Source organism: Periplaneta americana, chromosome 13 (genome assembly GCF_040183065.1).
Source record: "Periplaneta americana isolate PAMFEO1 chromosome 13, P.americana_PAMFEO1_priV1, whole genome shotgun sequence".
NCBI lineage: Eukaryota > Metazoa > Arthropoda > Insecta > Blattodea > Blattidae > Periplaneta > Periplaneta americana.
The window spans coordinates 129,567,837-129,594,029 of record NC_091129.1 but is presented as its reverse complement, the minus strand read 5'-3'; the positions used below and the strand labels follow the sequence as shown (position 1 = coordinate 129,594,029).

Sequence of the window (26,193 nt, the reverse complement as noted above, 5' to 3'; positions counted from 1 at the left end):
CAATTTTTCATCAGGTACGAAATTGTTCGTCAGTGTTTCCTACATTCTATTATTATTTGCATGCCATTTTCTCTATGTGCTCAGTATATGTTACACACTGTTCTGCAGTGCCTGGGAAAAGTGACATAAGTCAGTTTCCACAAACAGTTTTTGATATTTATTGACAACTTACACTGGTTTATGTCGATTTGATTTTTTACTGTATGAATTATTGTAATGGAAGAAATACTCATGTCTCTTTTTCCAAGCGAGCAGATGTTCCGTAAGTTGTCAACAAATTATCAAAAAAAGGTTTGTGGAAACTGACTTATGTCACTTTTCCCAGGCACTGCAGATATGTGGTACTAAAGCTCAACTTATCATTACTTTATAATTACAAGATAAGTCTCATTACATGATTAATACACATTAAAGTTTGTAGGCGCTTGAAAGATAGGCAGATAACATGCTTTAGGAATGCTGAAAACAAGCATTCCTTTCAGAATCTCGAAGTATATTTTTTACAACATTTTGAATTTATTCATACTGTCAAAATGAGTAATATCAATGCATGTTTAGTTTCATGCATTTTCAAATAGCTTCCTTATATTTACATCTCAATTTCCTATGTCTTCCCTTCTCTCTCTCTCTTTTTTTTTTATTGTTTTGTTAATGAACATTTTATTTTCAAGAAATCTTGGTAAGCTACCTGATTCTTTCCCTAGTCACCGTATCTTTTTTAATGAGCATGTTTCAGGAGCCAATTGCTTCAACATCCATAGGTTGTAAATACTGGGAAACTGTTCCCAAAGGGACAGTGTATCAGATCCTTTCGAAAACAGAATAGTGAGTTTGTGAAAGTAAATAATGAGACTGCTTCAGAAATTGCTAGTCAGTTTTACAAATGCAATAATTTATATTTAGGTAAGTAATATTTACGACTTAAATTTACAAAACAAAACAAGTCACCTGTTACATTCTAAGAAATTACCGTGTAAATGACACTAACGCTAATAGAAGTGTAATTATATAATCTCATATATTCTCCTGTGATGAAATGTTACTACATCTTGATTACACAACTTTTAACACTGTATCACTTCGGAGTATGTATGATAAGAACTTTCTTGTGTTAAATTTTAACGTACCTTGTTAACATGTTTCGACCTATTTTCGGTCATCTTCGGAACTGGTCGTTGTTGGTCTTGATGCCTCTTGTTTCCTGTGAGGGTGCGTTCGTAGCGTAGAGTCAAAGAGTGTATGTGTTTTGAAATTGAGTTGTGTGTTGAGAATATCGTTGGGGTGTGTTTTCGTGTGTCTGTATATTTCATATTGTTCTAGTGTGTTGAGTTTCTGGCTTTTTGGTTGGATGTGCAGTATTTCCCAACCACACCTACAGCGACATCAACACAGACATGGAAACGACCAGTTCTGAAGAGGACTCAAAATAGGTTGAAACATGTTAACAAGGTACGTTAAAATTTAACACAAGAAAGTTCTTATCATACATATTCCGAAATGTTACTTTTAAGGGACGAGGGTGAGAAGTAAATGAAACAAACGAAAGATAAGTACCTTAATTCATCATTGACATAATCAATGAAAATGTATCATCGTCATTCTGGAGTCTATTTATTACAAATAAATTTTCAGTAAATTTACTAGCAATTTTTTATAATATCTATATGTTTCAAGAGAACATGTTTGTATTTCAAGCATATTCATTTTCAAATAGGCTTCCTGCACTTTACATGACTTGAGGATCTGTATTTGTGTTATTGGTTACACAGAGCAAAAGAGAAGACACCCAGAGTCAGACAGAACCACTCAGTAGTACTGCTTCATGCAACACAGAGATCGCTATACATACCTTCATTGTGAGCTGCTGCAGCTGCGGCTGCTGCTGCAGCGGCGGCAGCTGCTGTTGCTGCGACAACAGCAGCTGCATCGTCAACGGGGATGATTGTCTGACTGCCATATCCACTGGAGGACTCCAGTGAACTTTCACTTGTGCTGCCATCCTTCTCACCTGGTTCAGTCTAAGCACAGTACAAGAATATGTTAAAAATTATTACATTAACTTGTACACAAAGATAACATTTAAGAAGCCAAGACTAAACCCCTAAAGATGTCCATGAATTCATTACAATTTATTTTACACATCAAATTACTACAATTCTGTAGTGCTCGGGAAAAGTGGAACAAGTCAAAAATGCTAATTTTACAGGAGAAGGAAAAAATGTCTTCACACTAGTTTATGTCGATTTGGTTTTCTTCTGTATGAATTATTCTAATGGGAGAAATACTTATGTCTCTTTTCCCAAGCGAGCAAATGTTCCATAAGTTGTCAATAAACTAATAAAAAAATGTTTGTGGAAATTGACTTATGCCACTTTTCCCAAGTATTGCAGAATTTACATCATAACAATGAGCAAAGTTCAAGAATTAAGGAAAAACAGCATATTTTTTATCTGTTCTATTTAGAATATCAGTCACTTCTACTTCAATACAGGTTGGCCCACTCAACTCTTTCATATCCGATAGTATGTGAAATATTTCAGATATACACGAACCGACAATTACAAGTTAAATTACATTAAAAGGGACATCTGATACACGTAATGTATTTTTTTGTACATGAAATACATTTCAAGATATTAGAGACAACTTTTAATGGGAACGAACTATGTTTTGTATTGCAGATGCTGAGTTAGGTCTGTCTAATAGCAACTGGCTACTTTTCGTTTTATTGAACAGTATTGAATATTTTCATCTGAACTTCGAGTTAAAGGTAAATGTTTTATGGCTGGCGAATAAAATATCCTTTGAGATATCGAAAAATTCGAGTAACAGAACTTCGAGTTATGGAATAAATTTTACACACAAATTATATATGATGTTGCTGGGAAATTAACATTACCTCGAGATATCGAAAACTCGAGATATAGAAGTTCGACTGTAAGAATAAAATATAGGTATATAATACGTCTTCTAGAGAGAAAAAAAAAAGCAAGAAGTAAGAAGTGAGAAAAATAAGAAAATAATTAGGCTTTTGGGTAATCCATTGTGTCCTGAAACTTGACACTTCCAATGTTTCGGAACTACTTACAAGTTTCATCATCAGAGCAGATAGATAAGAGCTCAGTTGTCTGGATTAGCTGGCGTAATAAGTCCAACAAAGTACGACTTACTTATGTACCTCGATGATAGAACCTGTAAGTAGTTCTGAAATGCTGGGAATGTCAAGTTTCAGAACAAAAAGCCTGATTGTGTTCACAGTCAACATGAAAGCCTAGAACTCATATAATAAGAAAATAATTTATATTCATATATTGTCCAATCTTCATGTACGAGACTATTTTCTAAACAGATTACATATCGATACATACATACATACATTATATACAACTTTCTGTGAACTGAGAAAATGGTCACTCTAGTGCAGTGTACAGACTTAGACACAATATGATGGAGAGTAGCACTGCACTGACACTGGTAGCAAGGGGTTAATAGATATAAATGCATAAGAACACTCACCTTCTCTTGGTTCTCTGGTGGAATGTTAATAAGTTCTGGAGGGGGAGGAGGAAAGTTCATTTCTTGAGCCTTGGTTGCAGCCATCGTGGCAAGTTCATGCATATTCACGTACATAGGCTGTGGGGAATCTGTAAATAAACAGAACTGTATTTATATACCACTTCCAAAATTAATATACTGTATTTATATTAATTTAGTTATCAATACATTATACCCACTATCGCGTGCACGTGTATTTATATGTATTTGTTTGTAATTTAGCAATGCTAGAATATTATTTTTACTTTGGAAAACGATTATGTGTCTTTCACGTGTTAAATTTTATATTACCTTGTTAATATGTTTCCGCTTGCTATTGGCCATAATCAGAAGTGGTTGTTGCTGGTCTTGGCGCCTTTTGTTTTGTTTCCTGTGGGGGTGTGTTTGTGTAGTGTAATGTGGAGCCAAAGAGTGTGTGTGTTCTGAAATTGAGTTGTGTGTTGAGAATTTCATTTGGATGTGTTCTTATATGTTTGTATATTTCGTGTTGTTCTACGGCGCCAAGGCCAGCAATAACCAATTCTGATGATAGCCAATAGCAGGCCGAAACATGGTAACAAGCTAACATAAAATTTAACACGTCAAAGACACATAATACGTTTTCCAAAGTGATATAGTGTTAAAAGTTGTGTAATCAAGATGTATTATTTTTACATTAAAATATCCTAAATCTAATGAGTGTAAAGGCTATTTATGTAAACTTTTTGTCCCTATTGCAGTGTAGAATTGTAACTGCTTAATTACAAACAATTTAATAATAAACACACGTGAAAAGATGAAAATTAAAACAGGTATTTCCTTGCTTCCTGTATCATTCATGAAGCAAAGTAGCTATTGCTTAGAACTGATAGGTGCTGAATACTGAAAGTTGATTACAGAGATACGATGAAAGAGTATGGAACGGAGAAAAATTCTCTCCGGCACCGGGATTTGAACCCAGGTTTTCACCTCTACGTGCTGATGCTTTATCCACTAAGCCACACCGGATACCCACCCCAGCGTCGGACAGAATTGCCTCAGTTTAAGTTCCAACTCTTGGGTTCCCTCTAGTGGCCGCCCTCTGCACTACGTCATAGATGTCTATGAACGTAGGACTGAAGTCCACACATGTGCTGAGGTGCACTCATTATGACTGACTAGTTGGCCGGGATCCGACGGAATAAGCGCCGTCTTAAATCACAAAGTGATTTACGCATATCATATATTTTATCCAATGCCACCAGGTTGTCTTTTCGACATTTCTGGTCTTCTCTCCTCGCTGTGGCTTAATTGTAACCCACTTCTGAGGTTGGGGCACTTGGAAGGAGGAGTTACATTACCCCGACGATGTGATAGGATGATTATGATAATGTAGTGCCAGGAGAGGTCTTAAATCTAAACTTAACCTAAATTCCAGGACATGGACGAATACAGGAATAATCCCCTTTAAGGAAAAATTCCTGTGCTCTAACCAGGAATCGAACCCGGGACCTCATGAACTATAGCCAGAAGCTCTGACCACTAGACCATGAGGCTGGTCTCCAGTCAGTAAGTATAAACGGACTAAAAACAATTACGCACACAAATTAGGTTACATATTTAAAAATACTGTACAAAACACTTATTATTTAATGTACCGAAGTACATATGATATTTCCATGCAGATATTCTGCGTCATCATACGATGAAAGAGTAATGGAACGGCGCTTATTCCGTCGGATCCCGGCCAACTAGTCACTCATAACGAGTGCACCTCAGCACATGTGTGGACTTCAGTCCTACGTTCATAGGCATCTATGACGTAGTGCAGAGGGCGGCCACTAGAGGGAACCCAAGAGTTGAACTTAAACTAAGACGATTCTGTCTGACGCCGGGGTGGGTATCCAGTGTGGCTTAGTGGACAAAGCATCAGCACGTAGAGCTGGAAACCTGGGTTCAAATCCCGGCGCCAGAGAGAATTTTTCTCTGTTCCATTATTCTTTCATCGTATGATGACGCAGAATATCTGTATGGAAATATCATATGTGCTTCGGTACATTAAATAATATATATGATTACAGAGAGACAAACTACTGCATTTTGCCCATCATGTTTCAGTGTAATGAAATCTACTACAATTGTCTGTCTATATTTTTGACAAGAAAATGAAAACGGTTATGTCTTGTGTTAATATTCCGTTGGATACCAGCCACTTAGTCACTCGTAATGAGTGCACCTCTGCACGTAGTGTGTTGGACATTGTGCCACTGTCACACATCTGTGACACAGTGCATGAGGGTGAAACTTAAACTGAGAGGATTCAATCCGGCATCGGAACTGGAATCCAGTGTGGCTTAGTGGATAAAGCGTCAGCAAGTAGAGATGAAAACCCGGGTTCGAGATCCGGTGCCAGAGAGAATTTTTCTCCACTCCACCCATCCTTCATCATATGGTAATGCAGAATCCTAGACGGAAATATCATACGTACTTCGGTACATTACAATAATTTTAATCTGGTGCCACTGCTGTGGTGTACTGAAGGTGGTGATAACAACGAAAACAAATGAAGGGTACACGGGGAAAAACGAACAATGTCATAATGCTGTTATTATCTATAGTCCCGTCGTTCTAATTTCCGGCAGCCAATCGCGTTGCAGGTCGGCTACATTTAAACGTGTGTGTCTTGTGATTCGCTTATGAAGACGTTATTCATTTCTTAAGGCTCGATAAATACTTAATATAATCGCCCGCCATTTTGGCTCTTTCGTTGGCGTTCGCAGAAAGCACACGACGTTATTTGCCGCTCAATTATTTGCTGAATTACAGAGCGTTTGATTTATTATCATAGGAGCTGTAACATGATAATGTTTAACGGTGTGGCAATAGATTCCTCGTATGGTAGCTCGGCAACAATGTAACAAAAATGGCGAACAATACTACCTACCTAGACTTTATAGAGCCTTCACTTTCTAAGACATAAGCAAAGAGGCGGAGTCATGCTGGAAATAACACCGTCGCGACTATAATTCACTGTATTACTACAAACTTTAGTGTTATTTTTACCAAAATTAGTAAAGGAGAATTAAAACCACAGATATACACATCATTTCCTTCATTTCAAGTAGAAACATCAATAAATTTTGCAGTAATATACTGAAATAGATCACTATCTCACCTTTAATGGAAATGTGACATTGTTTGTTTTTCCCGTGTACCCTTCAAATGCAACAAGAAGCACGTTTACACTCACCTTTTCCTAAGTGCACGTGATGCATGACAGTCTTTGGAATCTTGGGCATGTCTGCCTTAGTAACATGTGTGGTGTGCAACTGCTTAGCTATGGTGGTCGCCACAGTGGCAGGTCTATGCTGCGTTGTTGCCGTGGTCTTGGCAGGCACTGAGGGTCGCTCCAAGGAGGAGCAACGCTGCGGAATTGGTGGACGGGCATATATTTGATTCTGTGCAGGCTTGTGAGGACTGGCTGCAACAAGCTGCTGGGAACTGTTCTGGACTGTAGTGCTGGAGCTCTTGTTGTTGTTGTCAGACGTGACGATAGTGTTGACTGTCCCTGTGGAGTTGGACACGGACACTGGACTTGCAGGCTGTGAGTGGCAGGCTTCTGGTGCTTGGAACGTGTACACAGTCAGAGGTGGACGCTGGTGCCCTCGTTCATAAGCTATAAAATGAAACAAATATAAGAGCGAACTGTAAGTAATATCATTGATTTCAGGGGGTTGTTCTTGGAGATATTTCAAACAAAAAGTTTAATACAATTTTGCTCTCTCCCCCAAAGCCATTGATTGAATTCCCAATATATTCAGTCAATTTAAGAGAGCAGTGTATTATGAAACTATATTATTGAAAGAATTTTAGTTTTCTTTTAAATGTGCAGAAATTTGATTCGAACAAATGTAACTTCGTACAATGTTCTGCATATAAGAAGTTTAAAGGTGAGAAAACTTACGTTCAGTTTATGAAATTGTAAAACTGAAGCATAAGATAAAAAAATAAGTGGCCACTAATCTGAATAACAACAGTGCTGTAGTGCATATTTATGCCTATCTCATGCACACATATAAATACGCTCGCAATATTTCCCACTTGTTACATTAGTCCATTGTACACTCCTTGCAGTGTCCTGCCCGAGATTCGAAGAGAGAGATAATTCTCTATGACAATAGAGATTTACTATTTTGAGACATTTGCTCCTACATTTTGGTTTATGGCTGAAAGTCTCTGCAAAAAAAAAAAGTAAGATTGTTTCTAAAGTAGAGTAATTCTTGATTATATTTATTTATTAGCTGTACCCGTGCGCTCCGCTGCACTTGTTAGAAATAAATATAAAGTAATTACATAATGAAAATAGGACATCTGGTCCAAGGAACATTCGTGTTTGATAGAAGGATAAATCGTTTAATATGTCACGTAATTTAAATTGTAAATGCGATCATTTTGCTCCAGAAACCACTCATTTAGTGCAATGATAATTCCTTTAACATGTTCCTTAATTGTTATTACATGCAAATAATTAAAATATGATCATTTTGTTCAGAGAACATTCGTTTTTTGTGCAAGTTGGTCCCATCAAAATTTTGCTTGGAATGAAACGTATCGGAAATCATTTTTAAAGAAACTTTTGTTATATAACATTTTTCATGAAAATTAATAATAAGAGAGATATTTCGATTTATTTAATTCAAGCCCCCTTATAACCCCCCTTTTAAATAAAGTATTTTGAATGTCATATAGCCTAAAATCTAAGTTACAACGAACTTAATTTATATTCCAATTTTCATATAAATCGGTTCAGCCATTACAGCGTGAAAAGGTAACAAACATCCAGACATACAGACAGACACACATACAAACAAAAATTTCAAAAAAGCGATTTTCGGTTTCAGGATGGTTAATTATACATGTTAGGACCAATTATTTTTGGAAAAGCGAAAATTACCAGAAAAATTTCGGCTACAGATTTATTATTAGTATAGATAATATTGTGTAGTTGTGGTGGTGGGGAACTAGCAACAACAATAGCAGCAATGATAACAATCATGATGATGATGATGATGGTAATAATAATAAAAATAAAAATAATAATAATAACAACAACAACAACATAACGTCAACAATGGTGAAAGTAGCTTATGCATACAAAATCTTTACATTAAGTGATTTATGAGCAAGTATTAATTTTAAAATGTAGATTTTTTTTTATGGCGGCGAAATGAACTGCCGAAAGTTACCCAGCATTTGCTCTTAATGGATTAAGGGAAAATCCCGGAAAAAACCTCAATCAAGCAACTTGTCCCAACCAGGATTCAATTCCCGATCCGCTAGTTTTGCAGTCAGACACATTGACCACTACTCCAAAATGGTGGAGTTTTGAAAGGTGGTAAAAACTTAAAAATGTCCATGTCCAGGTAACAGAGAAACATCTTTATCAACAATTTATTTACTAATGGCTATATAACATTTTGAACAAATAAACTGTATTTTTTATAAAGAGAAAACGCCTAAAATTTTAATGGATTTCAAATGAGTTGGGATGATATGGGGCTTAACCAACAAAATAGCAATTACGAGCAGAACTGCTTGGCAACTGTTACCTGATGATATGGTGTGTGGGCGATCACTCATGATAGCTGTGGCCGCACGTTCAAACTGCAGTGTTTCCTGGAGGTTGGGCCAGGTGGCTGTGGTGTTGGGAAGTGTTCCCGTGGAGTTACCACCAACTCCAGAAGGATATGGTGTTGAAGGAGTACTAGAATTACTGCCACTGTTGCTACCACTATTCTCCGACATATTAGACACCTGCTAACACATGACAATACTGTTAGTCCATTTCACAGATTAAAATATTACATTCCATGAAAATGTATCACAATTAAAGAAAATGGAAAGAACATCTACAATTTTAAGTCTAACATTATTATTCCACGATCAAATGATGATCAGTTCAAATATCCAGGAAGAAATGGTAAGATAAATGTTAAAATTATTTTGGGATGGCCTAAAGGACAAATTCGGGATGCTAAAGTTGATGATGTCGATCATAATAATATTATAGATATATCGATGTTATTAACTGATTATACATTATCTACAGAGAGTTCTGTGGGACAGTAAATCTCACTACATTTGTAATACATATTGCTCTGAAACATCCACATTGTTTGTATTTTTAAATAACAGAGAGCACTCTCAAGATCTCACTGACAGTGCCGTATGTAACGAAGTAGAAACTTCAAGCACATGGCATGCTCGTTTTTCAAACTATTTCTCGATTTTGTAAAAAGCACTTCCTAATATACTAGTGTGAAGAAAGTAAAATCATGAAACAAGTTAATGTAATATCCTACAGAAAATACGATGAAAGAGTAATGAAACAGAGAAAAATTCTCTCCGGCACCGGAATTTGAACCCGGGTTTTCAGCTCTACGTGGTGATGCTTTATCCACTAAGACACACCGGATTCCCATCCCGGTGTCGGACAGAATCGTCTCAGTTTAAGTTCCAACTCTTGGGTTCCCTGTAGTGGCCACCCTCTGCACTACGTCATAGATGTCTAGTAGGACTGAAGTCCACACATGTGCTGAGGTGCACTCGTTATGAGTGACTAGTTGGCCGGGATCCGACAGAACTCTTTCATCATATGATGACGCAGAATATCTGCATGGAAATATCATATGTACTTCGGTACATTAAAATAATATATATGATATGCGTAAATCACTTCGTGATTTAAGACGGCGCTTATTCCGTCAGATCCCGGTCAACTAGTCACTCATAATGAGTGCACCTCAGCACATGTGTGGACTTCAGTCTTACGTTCATAGACATCTATGACATAGTGCAAAGGGCGGCCACTAGAGGGAACCCAAGAGTTGGAACTTAAACTGAGACGATTCTGTCCGACACCGGGATGGTATCCGGTGTGGCTTAGTGGATAAAGCATCAGCAGGTAGAGCTGAAAACCCGGGTTCAAATCCTGGTGCCGGAGAGAATTTTTCTCTGTTCCAGTACTCTTTCATCGTATGATGACGCAGAATATCTGCATGGAAATATCATATGTACTTCGGTACATTAAAATAAAAAATAAATAAATAAATAAAATAAAATAAAAAATAAAAAAAAATAAATAAAAAAAATATATCTACAGAAAATAATTAAAATAAATTTGGCAGGAGAATGTCAAGACAACAGTGCAAGTAGATTTGGGACAGAAAAGAAGCAATACCTGCAGTAAACTGGAGTGGTGAATGATTTGGTAAGAACTATGATTAACTTACTGAGCACCTTACTGAACTGTGAACAAAATCTATTCAAAATTTCTATGATCACAAATATTCTATAGTATGTCACAAATCATTGTTCCTCCAGGCTGTGGAACTTGCATGCCTTCTACTCAATTCCACACAAAAAATGAAAACTAACACATAAGCAAAGACATTTCAAAATTAAAGGTAAGAAAAAATAAAAGAAAACCAAATAAAACAAAAAAGAAAAAAAAAACTACAATTGATGATAAAAAATTTTATATAGCATAATATCATTGGAGTCATACTTTTGAAAATAAATAATACGAAAATAATATTTTCTAAACGACTAACTTAAAATTTTCAAGATTTAATACTATTAAACTCGCACTGTTTTCAAACACATTCAGACAAATTATTAGGTTTTACAAATAAAACTGCGCATTAAATTTTTACCACAAAGCGAATTAAAAGGAAAATATATTACTTTATTCGCTGACACACAGCTGTTCAATATTTACTTATCATATTCCCCACTGTATATGACAACATTTGCAGTTAAAAATTGTCGAACTATATAACTGCTTGCAAATGTGAATAAACTCTTATTTTGCTAAAATTTCCAGAAGAACTTAAAAAGATGTTGGAAGAATAAAATTTATATGATGCTGTTGTTTTTAGATATTAGAAAGCATCATCGGTAGTTAGATGGCAGATAAACCCTTAAAATACACAACCCTCTTAAGACTCGTCATAATTCTGAATTATGGAAAAGAAAATACTTCATTACTAAAAAAGGTAAAAGGTAAAGGTATCCCCGTAACATGCCATGAAGACACTTGGGGGAGCATGGAGGTAGAGCCCCATGCTTTCCATGACCTCGGCACTAGAATGAGGTGGTGTGGTCGGCACCACGCTCTGACCGCCTTTTACCCCCGGGAAAGACCCGGTACTCAATTTTATAGGAGGCTGAGTGAACCTCGGGGCCATTCTGAAAGTTTGGCAACGAGAAAAAATCCTGTCACCACCTGGGATCGAACCCCGGACCTTCCAGTCCGTAGCCAGCTGCTCTACCAACTGAGCTACCCGGCCGCCACTTCATTACTAACATAACTGAAATCAAACATAAGAAATTAAATACAGTTTCAACTTCCTCTCCATCTCTATGACTTCCAACGCAAGTATTTATTATTAATTGGGTTCGATGATACGATTAAAGTACTGGTAATCTGTTATTTGTTTTGGCTTTGCTTTTTTTTTGCTATGAAAATAAAACTGATCTCCTTACAAACATGAACAGGATAAACAAATAGAGAACAAAGTTACATTACTTGTTAAGAAAAATAAATTAAAACATAAGGACATGTACCAGAGGTAAAAAAAAAAAAGCCGTAGGACAATAACTCAAACTTGTGCACACTTTTCAATTTCCGAATACATGTTATGTCTAATACATACCTAACTTAAGATTCCGAGTGTTGTCTGCAACTTCTTCCATAAAACCAGGCACATTAAAATAATCAAATATTATTTACTAGTACCCCTGATCACATATATAACAGATTGGCCATCCCCATGTTAAAAACGGTAATTTGTGGAAGAGAACAACCACTAGGATCGCCACTGTTGACTGGTAACGACCGCTAGATGGAAGTACAGTAAGTTGTTTCATGCAATTCAAATGGGAGTTATAACGTGACTTCTGCAGTCACTAGATGGCATCATAGTGAACTGATAAAAGTTGTTGCCTTCAAAGTCATAAGGTTGATCAATTCTGTGGAGTTTAGGTAAAGAGAGATAAGTCATAAAAATGAGTTCAGAGATGAAAATTAAACTTGGAACCCTTATTACAAATAATTTTCTACACAAATAAAACACATCAACTGATTGTAACCTTTGATTTTTGCACACCCACTTGTAAAATTTAACTTGTGTTCATCTGGGGAAGAAAATTCCACCTGGACAAAAAAATTACTTATAACCCTTTACCCGAACACCACAGAATTTGTTACATATGTGATCTGGGCTAGTAATATCGAGAAATTTCATCAGATAGAGAGAAAACTTTTTATGTATGAATAACATTACACATATACGTATGAGATTACTATTAGGATATGAATGAGAGAGGGGAGGAAAGCGAGAGAAACGCAAAGGGAAGGCAAGAGATGAAGAGAATGGGAGGGAGAAATAAATGGAGAAAAACAGAAAGCTGAAAAAAAAGGGGGGGAAGAAGAGAGAGAGAAGAGATTGGAAGAAACAAAGAGAAAAGAAAAATGTACGGAGAAAGGAAAACGAAAGAATAACACTGAGAGGGGAGGGGCAAGAGATGAAGGAATGTAAGTTTTTTTAATTGGTTATTTTACGACGCTTTATCAACTGCTATGGTTATCTAGCGTCTAAATGTTATGAAGGTGATAATGCTAGCCAGATGAGTCCAGCGCCCAAAGTTACCCAGCATTTGCTCTTAATGGGTTGAGGGAAAACCCCGGAAAAACCCTAACCAGGATTTGAACCCAGGCCCAATCATTTCACGGTCAGACGTGCTCACCATTATTCCACAGCGGTGGATAATATAAGTTCTGAAAATACTTACTTCAACATAATATACAAATATAAATATGTGTATGTGAATAAATTACTTCTGAACACGTATTTTTTACGACTCAAGCCACTTCTTTCAAATAAACTATAAAAAGAACATAAAACAATACCTGTACCCCATGCACAGAGGCAGGGCGTGGGAACAGCATGTCCTGTGACGTGAATCCTGAATCCTGTGAGGAGAGACTGGAGAGACGGAGAATGCCAGCAGGCAAGGGTTGCTACACCAACATAACAAAACAAAAGTAATAAAACAAACAAATCAAAATAAAATGAAGTGGGAAGTCATGCTAATACATTCATTGCAGTACTTTCCATTATTTACACAAACAAAATAAATAATAAGTAAATAAACAAATACACAAATAAACACATAACGAAATAAAATAAAAATCTATAAATAACAAGCAATTCAGATTTGCATTCATGAGCTCCTTTTTTAACTAAATTTTGATAATTATATTTGCGTTCTCTCTCTATCCGTGTTAAACGCATGCACTGGCAACATGAAGCACCTCCTTTATGTCACACAATATAATTGTATGGATAACATATATGTTTTTAACAAATTAATAGACGAGTCAGGTAAGAAGGTAGTCCGCTACTGCCATGGGTTTTATTGAAACTGATACTTTATACAGTTAAAACGCCAATTTAAATTTATTTAGTTTACAAAGGTAAGAAACAGGAAAACTCGCACATGCTAACTAAACCTCATCACTACTGGATGACAATGATAAAAATTTCACTCTTTTAATATATAAAACTAGTTTAACTCCTTGTGCGAAAAGAAAACTGGACATTTAGAAACTAATCATATACGATATGAGCCACAGAGATGTGAAAAATATTCTGTGTACAAGTGTGTGAACTAAACAGTGCCATGTGGATTGGTGAAGTGGTGTAACAATTGAATAGTTCATATTTCAGGAAGGCGAATTCAATGACATACAACACATAAAACAAATGCAGTATTTATACTCTAAGCTGCTTTTTCCCGAATGAGAAGGTTGTAGGCAAAATTCACCACCCATTTCTTGCCCATGTCAAAATTCGACTATGCTATTTTTGCTGATCATTCTATCATACCAGGTAATGAATAGCTCTTCTCAGGTGCAATGAATAACCTTTCACAGGTGTGTTCAACTCAAAAACGGAATTCTTTATGCTGCCACACTATTAGGATCCAAAAAGGTTCTAGTTGACTATATCTAGTGGTGCTAGTAACCATTCTCCTCTGAGACACTTGGTAATTCTTCAAATTTGCCAATGCATATTTTCTCAACAAAACTATGAACAATTTATAATATAATATTAATTCTGTATATATCCAGATATATTGTTAAGTAGTGCTTATTCGAATTTCAGTGAGTTTAAGTTGAATTTCTCCCAAACACAGATAATGCTACGGCATTCCTTTCCTGTGGGTATCTCCATTTCCATGTTATCATTTCACCAACTATCATACTCACTGTCGTAATTGTCAAAGTCGTCCTTGTATATCACTGCCACAGTCATCATCATCATCATCATCATCATCATTTGGGTGGTTTAACTCTTATGATGCAAGTTGTGTCCTCATAGAAGTTCCTTAGTTTGCCGTATTACCTAGGAGATGCAGCAGCAGTGTTCCCATGGGAATGATAGGAAAAAATTGTGTATGTGTTGCCAATTTGACAATTTTAAACAGATATGAATAGCTATTATTTACTGGATTTGTCCATTTTATAATGTTGACATTATTATTGAACTATAAAATCGTCTTTTTGTACAGCCAATTTAAAATTTTAGTTGGAGACAAAGTAGTTATATTCGCCATATGTTGGTCAGTGATTAGATGTTGGAAAACCTGTTACATTTGAATATTTGTATTTATTTATTTATTTTACTAATGGTAAGTACTTGACTGTTTGCCAGTCACCCATATGAAGCCAGTTGTGTAGACCAACTCATCGACAGAGTTGTTGCCCAGGATGCTGATCTACGCTACACTTACGATGAGATGAGACGATGGAGATTTGTTGGGATGCTAAAGGGGAACCGGAGTTTCCGAGAAAACCCCTGTTACCTGGACCATGGGCTTAACCAACACAAGTTATAAATCAGGGTATGCTGGGAATCGAACCCAGGTCCATAGGATTATAAGTCAGAGCTCTAGCCACTACATCACCATGGTGGCATGTTTGAGTATTAAATATACAGTCCTTTGCTGTGAACAGATCAGGTAGGAAGAGGGCATGTGTTGTCAATAGTTTTCAGTTTATTGTTGAACCATTATATTCATAGTCATATGTCAAACCAAAAACCATATGTGGTATGCATATTATGGTTAACATTTCATTTACGAGTACACAATAACACTTTTACTACGTCATACTACTTTTGACCAATAAAACCATACGAAAGGACGTCTTTCAACCAATCATGGCTGCTTATCACACAATTTTACTGCTTCCCTAGCATTTGTTTAATTTTATCGCTTCTCTAGCATTTGTTTGTTTTTATCACTACCCTAGCATTTGTTTCTTTGTTTGCCAACATTTCAAACTGCAAATTCTTTACGGTACTATAAAACATGCTTTGCGATCGTAATTTGTTACCCGCATAGATAGTCAACTGAGAATGGCGGCTCCTTTCAAACGTTTTGGTGAAGCTAACATTAGTGAAATAGAATTTTATTAAGTCAATTAATATTTTATTGTATTAGAGTACTTTATTTCTTCTAATCTTTATATATTTTCTTCTAATCGTGTAACAGACAATTAAATCCCACTCCAGTTTTGATTTTTTTCTAGATAAATCAAAACCTCTAGTGAGATTACTGTTGATAAACCACTATGCACCTTTGGGGAGTAATATTAAAAATATCAGAAATAATATTGTTTGTATAATGGATACCTGTAATATCGATCGGTCTGTGTAACATGAGATGTAGTTCCGATCTTTGCTATTAATGGTTTGGGTTTAACATTACTTCAATAGCCCTTCGAAAGTATACTTTCATTTGGAGGTCTTTCTATGTTAACTGTCTACGATCATTATAACCATAATTCTGCAGTGCTTGGGAAAAGTGACATAAGTCAGTTTCCACAAACCTTTTTTTGATAATTTATTGGCAACTTACACTGGTTTATGTCGATTTGATTTTTTTCTGTATGAATTATTGTAATGGGAGAAATACTTATGTATTTTTTTTCAAGCGAGCAGATGTTCCGTAAGTTTCAATAAATTATCAAAAAAGGTTTGTGGAAACTGACTTGTGTCACTTTTCAGAGCACTTACTTACTTACTTACAAATGGCTTTTAAGGAACCCGAAGGTTCATTGCCACCCTCACATAAGCCCGCCATCGGTCCCTATCCTGTGCAAGATTAATCCAGTCTCTATCATCATACCCCACCTCTCTCAAATCCATTTTAATATTATCCTCCCATCTACGTCTCGGCCTCCCTAAAGGTCTTTTTCCCTCCGGTCTCCCAACTAACACTCTATATGCATTTCTGGATTCGCCCATACGTGCTACATGCCCTGCCCATCTCAAACGTCTGGATTTTAAGTTCCTAATTATGTTAGGTGAAGAATACAATGCGTGCAGTTCTGTGTTGTGTAACTTTCTCCATTCTCCTGTAACTTCATCCCGCTTAGCCCCAAATATTTTCCTAAGCACCTTATTCTCAAACACCCTTAACCTATGTTCCTCTCTCAGAGTGAGAGTCCAAGTTTCACAACCATACAGAAGAACCGGTAATATAACTATTTTATAAATTCTAACTTTCAGATTTTTCGACAGCAGAGTGGATGATAAGAGCTTCTCAACCGAATAATAACACGCATTTCCCATATTTATTCTGCGTTTAATTTCCTCCCGAGTGTCATTTATATCTGTTACTGTTGCTCCAAGATATTTGAATTTTTCCACCTCTTCGAAAGATAAATCTCCAATTTTTATATTTCCATTTCGTACAATATTCTGGTCACGAGACATAATCATATACTTTGTCTTTTCAGTTTCCCGAGCACTGCAGAATTATTATCATTGTCATCATCATCATCATCATCATCCTCACCATTTTCCTAACAATCATTGTCATCTTTTCCACCACACCATCATGTTCTTTGTCACCATCTTCATCACTGAGTTGGAACGTAAGTGAGGAGAGAATAGATAATTGGCTCAAATTTTGAAAGTAATGATTACAATAATGATGACAGTGGTGGTGATGGCACTAGGCAAAATACTGTTATCATAGAGTACTCGACTTTAAATTTGTATCAATGGATTTCAAGTAATAAGGCAAATATTCAAACTAGAGTTTTACATATGGTTGTTTTCTACAATTCGAATACTAGTAAGCAATTCACACTACCACATACTTCCAAAGAACTACACCTTGTCTTATTCCATGTCATATTAATGTCCATCGTCTAATGTGGTAAAACACATAAAATGCAACATTTATCTTTGTGTGTGCAATGGAAAGTGCCACATTTAACATCAATGTAAACTAAAAAGTTCTGGAAGACATCACAAAGCATTGTGAATGTACCTGTGACAGCGAGCGGTGCCAAAACTGGTGATTTGGAGAATGGTGCGACTTTGTGCTGCCGCTGGAAGAGCTATTGAGTGAGCTGATGCTGCACATGCTTGATTTACGAGAACCCAGAGAGCTGGGGCTGCTGGGTGGTGTCTGAAACGACCAGCTGCTTTCTGAGCATTTCAGGTCTGCGATTACCTGTAACAAGGCACAGGTGAATTCAGTAACTGATACCTTATTGTGACTACATTAAGCTCTGTCAGATTTTATGATGTTGGGTGGGAAACCGTTACGAGGATTTGTATGCATTGCCATAGCAATAGAAAGGTGCTGTTATGTTTTATACAAGGTGTTAAAAAAACCTTCAATATTTTGAGGGGTGGTAAGCTAGTGTTCATCAAAACGAGAAAACAAAAGCTAATTTAACATGGGTCATAAAATTAATATCTTCCGAGATATGAATATGTAGGTTACGAACTCCAGATTAAGACTTAGAGATTTACATCCAGTAGTGGTATGTCTTTCAATTTTTAAAGGTTAACTTTAGCCAAAGAATATTGCCATCAACGCAACACAAAATTCATTTAAATGCAAACATCGCTGTGTCAAGAGTCAACCTCGTACCATCCTCTGTGTGTTCTGTTAGTCGTATATACGTTCATGCACCCTAAATACAGAGATGTCGGAATGCCAGTAGTTAAAGTTCCGTCGCTCTTATTTCTGGCAGCCAATCACGTTGCAGGTCGGCTACATTTAAACGTGTGTCTCTTGTGATTCGCTGATGATGACGTTATGCATTTCCTAAGGCTCGATAAATACTTAATATAATCGCCCGCCATTTTGGCTCTTTCGTTGGCGTTCGCAGAAAGCACACGAAGACGTTATTTGCCGCTCAGTTATTTGCTGAATTACAGTGCGTTTGATTTACTATCATAGGAGCTGCGACATGATAATGTTTAACGGTGTGGCAAATAGATTCCTCGTCTGGTAGCTCGGGAACACAAGAACAAAAATGACGAACGATACTACCTACCTAGACTTTATAGAGCCTTCACTTCCTAAGGCGTAAGCAAAGAGGAGGAGTCATACCGGAAATAACAGCGTCATACCGGAAATAACAGCGTCGCGACTATAATTTCCATTTGCGAATAGACCCGGTATCTTAGGTGGAATCAAGTTAGGTTGTGAGCTTAGAAATATCCGAGACTGGTTGCTTACACTTGCAGTTCAGATAGAAACGGAACCGAGTTAGGATACAACCGGTCACAATGCAATGACACCATCAAGAATCGAACCCGCAATCTTCAGTTTTGTAGAGTAGCGCCTTTTAACCACTACGCTACTGTGTGTGAAGTGAATGAGTATCAATGTTAATCATAGGCGGAGAGAGAACCGTTTCCATGGGGGGGGAAGCAAAACCATAGAATCCCCATATAACGAGGTTATGGGGGGCAACATTTATCTCCTCCCCCCGTTATAGCTTAACCGTTTTACAGTATATCGGAATATGATCATTTAATAAAAGTATTTTTGTGGGGCATGTTTCTTACAGTGTTACATCCATATCCACGATGTTTCGGATCAAGTTGTATAGGGCTTGAACTGTAGGTCTATTACAAATTCTAATAGGATATAACTTAAAACAATCTCCCTCTTTTTCTCTCTCTCGTATAGAAACACATGCATACATCAATAAAACTACGCAACAGTGCTAACAGAAACTTTTTATATGAAGTTTACCTTCCTGAAGATAAAATATGAAATGTAAACTCTAATTATTTCATTTAATCTCATCTTTAAGTTTACACATTATACGGGATCACATTTTTGTTGTTTTTTTTTTTTTTTTTTTGCATTATTGTGCAGTGTTTGACATATTTCTCCAAGTGGCGGCCTGAAGACATGCAGACTTCTAACACATTAGTACAGACTGTTACAAAAGAAACATTACAGTGCTTCCATTCCTCAAACGAGGTATAGAAATTATTATACATTCAGAAATTTAAAATAAATGTTATTAGTCAGACATATGATCAACAATTTAAGCATAGAAACTTAATCATAAACAAAAGCAAAAAAAGATCTTTTGAATTCAATATTTTCTAACGTTAATAGAAAAAAAAAAAAGAGTTGAGACAAGTTGGGGGGGGGGGGGTAGTGCCCCTTCATAACTCCGCCTATGACGTTAATGTAATAAGAAAAATACAATTTTGCCGCCATCTTTCATGAGTGATCTATTGTTGTTGACTGTCGATACGCGGTTTGTTTACTAGCTGTTGAGTACCTTAAAAAATGACAGATTATAAACGTCATGATATAGATACTTAATCTCTAATAGTGTAGCTGAACTGCCTCAAGATTTTTATTGCCATCTAGGTCTAGCTTTCCCTGTGCTTCTTCTTCACGACAAAAACAGAGCTAAGAGTTCTTGTGATACGTGAACATCATGCTGCAACACATTTTGAAATGACGGTTATTCAGTGCGAATAATACAAAAAAGTGCTGAATGTACCTGTTCGCTGGCTGGGGGAAGAGTGAAGGGATCCGTAGTGAGCTTCTGCACCTGGTCCACGACTTCTTGCAAGTGGGATAACTCTGACAGCATAGCAACTTCCTCATCCTGCAACATACACATTTATGAGAGAATGGATGGACGCCAGAGTCACTAACCTTGATCAAATTTCTCTTAATAAACGTCAAGTTAACAAGTTCTTAAATTTTATAACACTTAGTTAAAATAAGAACGGTTGTTTCGTTGATATCAATCAACAGACCATTTCGAGGATTTTTTTGGTATATGTATAAAGTAATAATAATAATAATAATAATAATAATAATAATAATAATAATTCTTTATTTATACTGGCAGAGTTAAGGCCATAGGGCCTTCTCTTACACTCTACAAGGTCACAAAGTATACAAGGAGTTAAAATTTAACAAAAAGTTAAATAACAGGATACTAACATATTACAAAAAAAATAATAATAGCATGATAAAATCGACACTAAACAACATGAAAATAATACCATAATAGAAAAAAAGAAAGTAAAATACATTGGAATATTTAGTACAAATGGTTAATATGGAAAACCTAAGGAAGAATATAACAAAATGGAATGTAATAAAATAATAATAATAATAATAATAATAATAATAATAATAATAATAATAAAGAAAAGAAATACGAAAATTAAATAAAATTCACAATAAAAAGGCTATGATAATATATTCATCAGTGATAAAGAGAACAAAAAGGAGAAAGGAAGGAAAGAAATATATAGTCTATATTTTTACAAAACTATCGCAGAGAAAAGGGCTTATAACTGAAAGGAATCTGAATTGAAAAAGTGCAATTTTAAAGTACGTATTCAAGAACAACGGGTACCTTCCATGATAGCAAAGATCACTAGATAAACGTGTTTAGAAACATCTACTATACATATCAAGTTTTCAAGCTGGAATTTAATCCTCGATTTCTTTTTTAAGAACAAACTCTAATACCGGTATTAATGCTAGGCTATACTTAGATAATGGTTATTCACAAGTAATGAACAGTGCGTGCCTTTTTTCCAATCGTATGAAGATAAACTGTGAAACAATATCATATTATGGACATTTTTCTACGAGTAAAACACATGCATCTTTAAAATATTTCATTTTTATAATCATTTTACATAACCTAACCTGGCAATTCTGAGTAGTTTTTTTTTTTTTTTTTTAATTTGTGGAGAGAACCGAGTACGGACGCTGAAGTACACCCGTAACTCATTCTACAGTAAATAAAATTTTACAGCAAGTCTTCTCCCCCCCCCCCTTTCTGTTTTAGCAGCTGCTAGGGTCACAAAGGCATTCGTGTATATATTGTTAGGCTCTAAGTTTTGTATAAAGAAATCTATCACAGACAATTCTTACAATTCAAGCTTCTTTCTCACATAAAGAATAACAGTGGAGAGATATAGTACTATACCTATTATTCAAGAAGTTAGCGAACATTTCAATTGTGTTTTATAGTGTAAATAGCTAAACTCTCTCGAACCGGCTCACCAAAAGTGAAATTCCGAGTCCACCCTACAATAAATTACGAGGTCATTGCAATTACCGGATTTTAGACTATTCATACAGTTCACTTCTATACGGCACGCCTGCATGAACGTGTACATCTGTGTGACCTTAACAATTATATATAAACTTTCTCTGTTCGCATAAAGTGAGTTCATAACCGTCTTAATCTGAACAATTCACAACCACTAAGTTCTCTACTGTTTATTTGGAGCATAGCACGCACTTTTCACTCTCGTACACGGCCCTGAATCATTTCAATTCCATTTCGAATGCAATAGTGTCACTACCGTGTGGATGCTATGAAAGAACCCAAAGACACTCTTACACTCATGTCCTTGTCTAGTCTAGCGTCATAAATCACCGATATTTATTTATTGTGAAAACCAACACCAAGTGAGTTTTAAAACGATAACAACGAAAAGGCCAAAAACTCGTGATGCACAGAACTTTATTCCAGAGGACACCTCTAGTAAAATACTGTCGTACGTCGAAAAATTACATATTACTTACTTATGGCTTTTAAGGAATCCGCAGGTTCATTGCCGCCCTCACATAAGCCCGCCATCGGTCCCTATCCTGTGCAAGATTAATCCAGTCTCTATCATCATATTCCACCTCCCTCAAATCCATTTTAATATTATCTTCCCATCTACGTCTCGGCCTCTCCAAAGGTCTTTTTCCCTCCGGACTCGCAACTAACTAACACACTATACGCATTTCTGGATTCGCCCATACGTGCTACAAGCTCTGCCCATCTCAAAAGTCTGGATTTTTAGTAGGTTATTTTACGACGTTTTATCAACATCTTAGGTTATTTAGCGTCTGAATGAGATGAAGGTGATAATGCCGGTGAAATGAGTCCGGGGTCCAACACAGATAGTTACCCAGCATTTGCTCATACTGGATTGAAGGAAAACCCCGGAAAACCCCCTCAACCAGGTAACTTGTCCCGACCGGGAAACGAACCCGGGCCATCTGGTTTCGCGGTCAGACGCGCTAACCGTTACTGCACAGGTGTGGACCGTCTGGATTTAATGTTCCTATTTATGTCAGGTGAGGAATACAATGCGCGCAGTTCTGCGTTGTGCAACTTTCTCCATTCTCCTATAACTTCATCCCTCTTAGCCCCAAATATTTTCCTAAGAACCTTATTCTCAAACACCCTTAATCTCTGTTCCTCTCTCAAAGTGAGAGTCCAAGTTTCACAACCATTCAGAACAACCGATAATATAACTGTTTTATAAATTCTAACTTTCAGATTTTTTGAGTTAACAAAGTAACAAAATGCAACTTACCACTACGGGTTTGAGAAATGCAACGAACAGGCAGAAGCGGCTGCGCTCCTCGACAAGTGCCGCCCTAACCGATTGTTTCTCAGTTTCTTCCAATAAATGACGGCGTTCTGTCACATCTTGTAGTGAAGTCTCTACTCGTCGTTGTAATTCCCCACTTTTGCCCTTACGTGCCTTCTTCTGCAGCCGGAGTGTATCTGTTGAGCGTTTTTTAAGTTCTGCCCTTGCTCTCTTGTATTCTGCAACAATAAAAACAAATACAAATTAATATGCACTACATTACATCTTCCGTTGCAGTTAAAAACTCAACGGATCCTGGTAGATTCTCTGTAAGCAATTGAGATTTATCTTCCTACCGTATGGACTGGATGTGTCTCACTCACTTTGATGGTACAGTACAACCTCTACTATCCGTGGTAATGAAGGGGGTGGACTGAACGGTTAATCGAAAAAATCGGATAATCCGTATGATAAAAGTTTTTCGTAAATTTAGTGAATAGTATACTTTGGTAATTTCCTCTATGGACTTGTACTTAACTCCCTAGGTAGTGGATCTCGCTGTCAACGAGACAAGGAAACTCCTTGTAATGGCTGCCTGTAGAAAGATATGAATAATGGAGATCTCATGTTGTGGATTTACATACTTCATACAGTCCAAACTCGTATTCTGTTGCGAGATAAGCCACAGTTTCTCTTTCCCCAAACTACTCAATTATTTACACTTTTTTTTTTTCCGATATTTGGCACAACAAGATTTCTTTTGACACCCACTCAAAACATTTCATACGGAAGTTATACAGTACAACAATTCGAACAGTAGACTATACTGTGTAAGGGAAAGGACTTGTAGTAACATTCTCTAGATAAAAATAACATGCTAATACATCGTGCAATACTTCATATATGTCTGCAAAAAAAAAAAAAAAAAAAAAAAAAAAAAAAAAACGGATAATCCACCAATCGGTTAATAGGGTGACAGATAATTGTGGTTCTATTGTATTTTTACTGTAACTATTACTGTTTTGTTAAGAGAGCATGAAAGACAAAATAGGTTACCCTTTTCCTCAAACCGCAGATTCATTGTTTTGTCTGAATCACTGTAGTTTATAGTAGTACACTTACAGCTATAGATAAAAGATAATAATTTACATTGGTTGCATATTCTTCATACTGGCCGTTGGGAACCAAAAAATTTTAAATAATCCAAGTGGATACATGAGAAGAAAAAATTGGAGTATCTCTGATACAGAAACTAAACACATATTGCTGATGAATGAAGTGAAAGTGTAGTAACAAAATTAATCTATTATTATTATTATTATTATTATTATTATTATTATTATTACTCTGAAGCAAACATTTTGGGGACATAAGGCTCGTACAGTTTCATTTTATATTATTCCGTGTGTAGTAGAACAAACAAGAATCGCTAGTGTTCATTTTGAATACATCAGCCTCTCATTTCAAGAATCGTTTGTAACATATATATTTTCTGAATTATAGACATCAGCTCAAAGAATTTGAGTGACCACAAGGGTCCTGAATACAATAAACATGTACAATATAATGTTATGTGATACATTAAAGAAAAAAGAAAGTTAATTGTTGAAGGCAAATATAAGTGGATTAATTGAAATAGAGATGATGATGTAATATTTGAAAGGAATCCTAGATAATATTTATAGGGACAGACATTACATAATCAAAAGGAAAGTGAAGTTCCTTAATATAATTCCATGTGAATTTGGAAATAGAACTCTACTGCCAAACAGCAAACCAATGACAGACCATTGTTTAAGAGGGACATTGTACTTTTGAGAAAGATAAGGCAGACAAGGTTCATATATGGACTTCTTCTCAATATCAACGTCGGTGGCCTGATTTAGGTTTCTTTCGAAACGGATAGTAGGGTCAAGAACAAAAGCCCGTTTTAGGAGTTCGTTAATAGCAATAATGTCTGCCCGTCTGAAAGAACCATCTGATGATACACAATGTACTTCCTCATGAATCTCCCAATTTAAAGTTTTTAACGATGTCGCCAAACATAGGTTGATGTAAACAACAAGTTGATGTAGTCTTGTGCAGTGTTGCCACCTCAGAATTCCATTTGCAACTGCATAAGCTTAAAAAACTCGCTAAACTGTAGTTAAAAAACTCTAGATTTTACTTAACACATCACTTCCAAATTTGGAATACAAACTATACAGTTTTAGGGACTTGAGAATTTTATAAAAATGTAGACTAAATTATGGAAAGTGTGTACCACTTTGTAGGCTCTATATCATACGCAAATTCGTATGAACAATTAAATCTGAATATTTTGCATTCAATATAGTTTATCACCTTACAACATTTACACCGAGTTTTCCAACTATCACTGGCAACTTCTTCCACCCAATCTTTCAACACATTTTTTTTTTGTCCCCACACACATCTCTATAACCTTTAGAAAGCAAGTAACGCGGCATATTTCTTCAAAATTGAATGAAGTAGCTCAAGAATATAATATTGGACACTTCGGAAACAATCACATTCACAATCACACCAGTCGGTTCGAAATCTGATTTCACAAAGAGTTTAACAAATATGGCATACCTTATTTGTACAACAACAATGCATGAGGCATGAAATGGACATGGTTGTACAGAATCGAGTTAACATAAAACGTTGATATTTTATACTCGCACAAAGAAAAATTGTGAAAATGCCATATTAAACTCTGGTTTACGATTAACTAATATTGTAGTCCGCAAGTACATATAAAAACAATTATATCTTTACAGAAAAAAAAAAAAACTTTAAAATATCGTCTCCCTCTGCCGGAATCATTAAAAAAACGCCAAATAAATAGCTAGCCGCTGACGGTAAAATTCTGTAGCTGATCATAGTCCTGAAAACACCAGATTTAGCTACAAAACCACTGACTTGG

At 36.1% G+C, this 26,193-nt stretch overlaps 1 protein-coding gene across 7 annotated transcripts in view; it reads right to left on the bottom strand.

Moving 5' to 3' along the window:
• mim (missing-in-metastasis) overlaps window positions 1–26,193 on the bottom strand; it is a 332,503-nt gene that overhangs the window by 36,597 nt on the left and 269,713 nt on the right. For 4 of the 7 annotated variants that reach the window (XM_069844237.1, XM_069844238.1, XM_069844239.1 and 1 more), the window contains exons 6-13: window positions 23,268–23,503; window positions 20,423–20,530; window positions 17,923–18,108; window positions 13,487–13,597; window positions 9,123–9,330; window positions 6,764–7,189; window positions 3,517–3,644; window positions 1,850–2,018 (exon numbers count right to left, since the gene is read on the bottom strand). In XM_069844237.1, the coding sequence (XP_069700338.1) occupies window positions 1,850–2,018; window positions 3,517–3,644; window positions 6,764–7,189; window positions 9,123–9,330; window positions 13,487–13,597; window positions 17,923–18,108; window positions 20,423–20,530; window positions 23,268–23,503 (1,572 nt within the window). The remainder of the gene's footprint in view (window positions 1–1,849; window positions 2,019–3,516; window positions 3,645–6,763; window positions 7,190–9,122; window positions 9,331–13,486; window positions 13,598–17,922; window positions 18,109–20,422; window positions 20,531–23,267; window positions 23,504–26,193) is intronic. The other 3 variants (XM_069844240.1, XM_069844241.1, XM_069844242.1) reach the window with 3 other exon arrangements.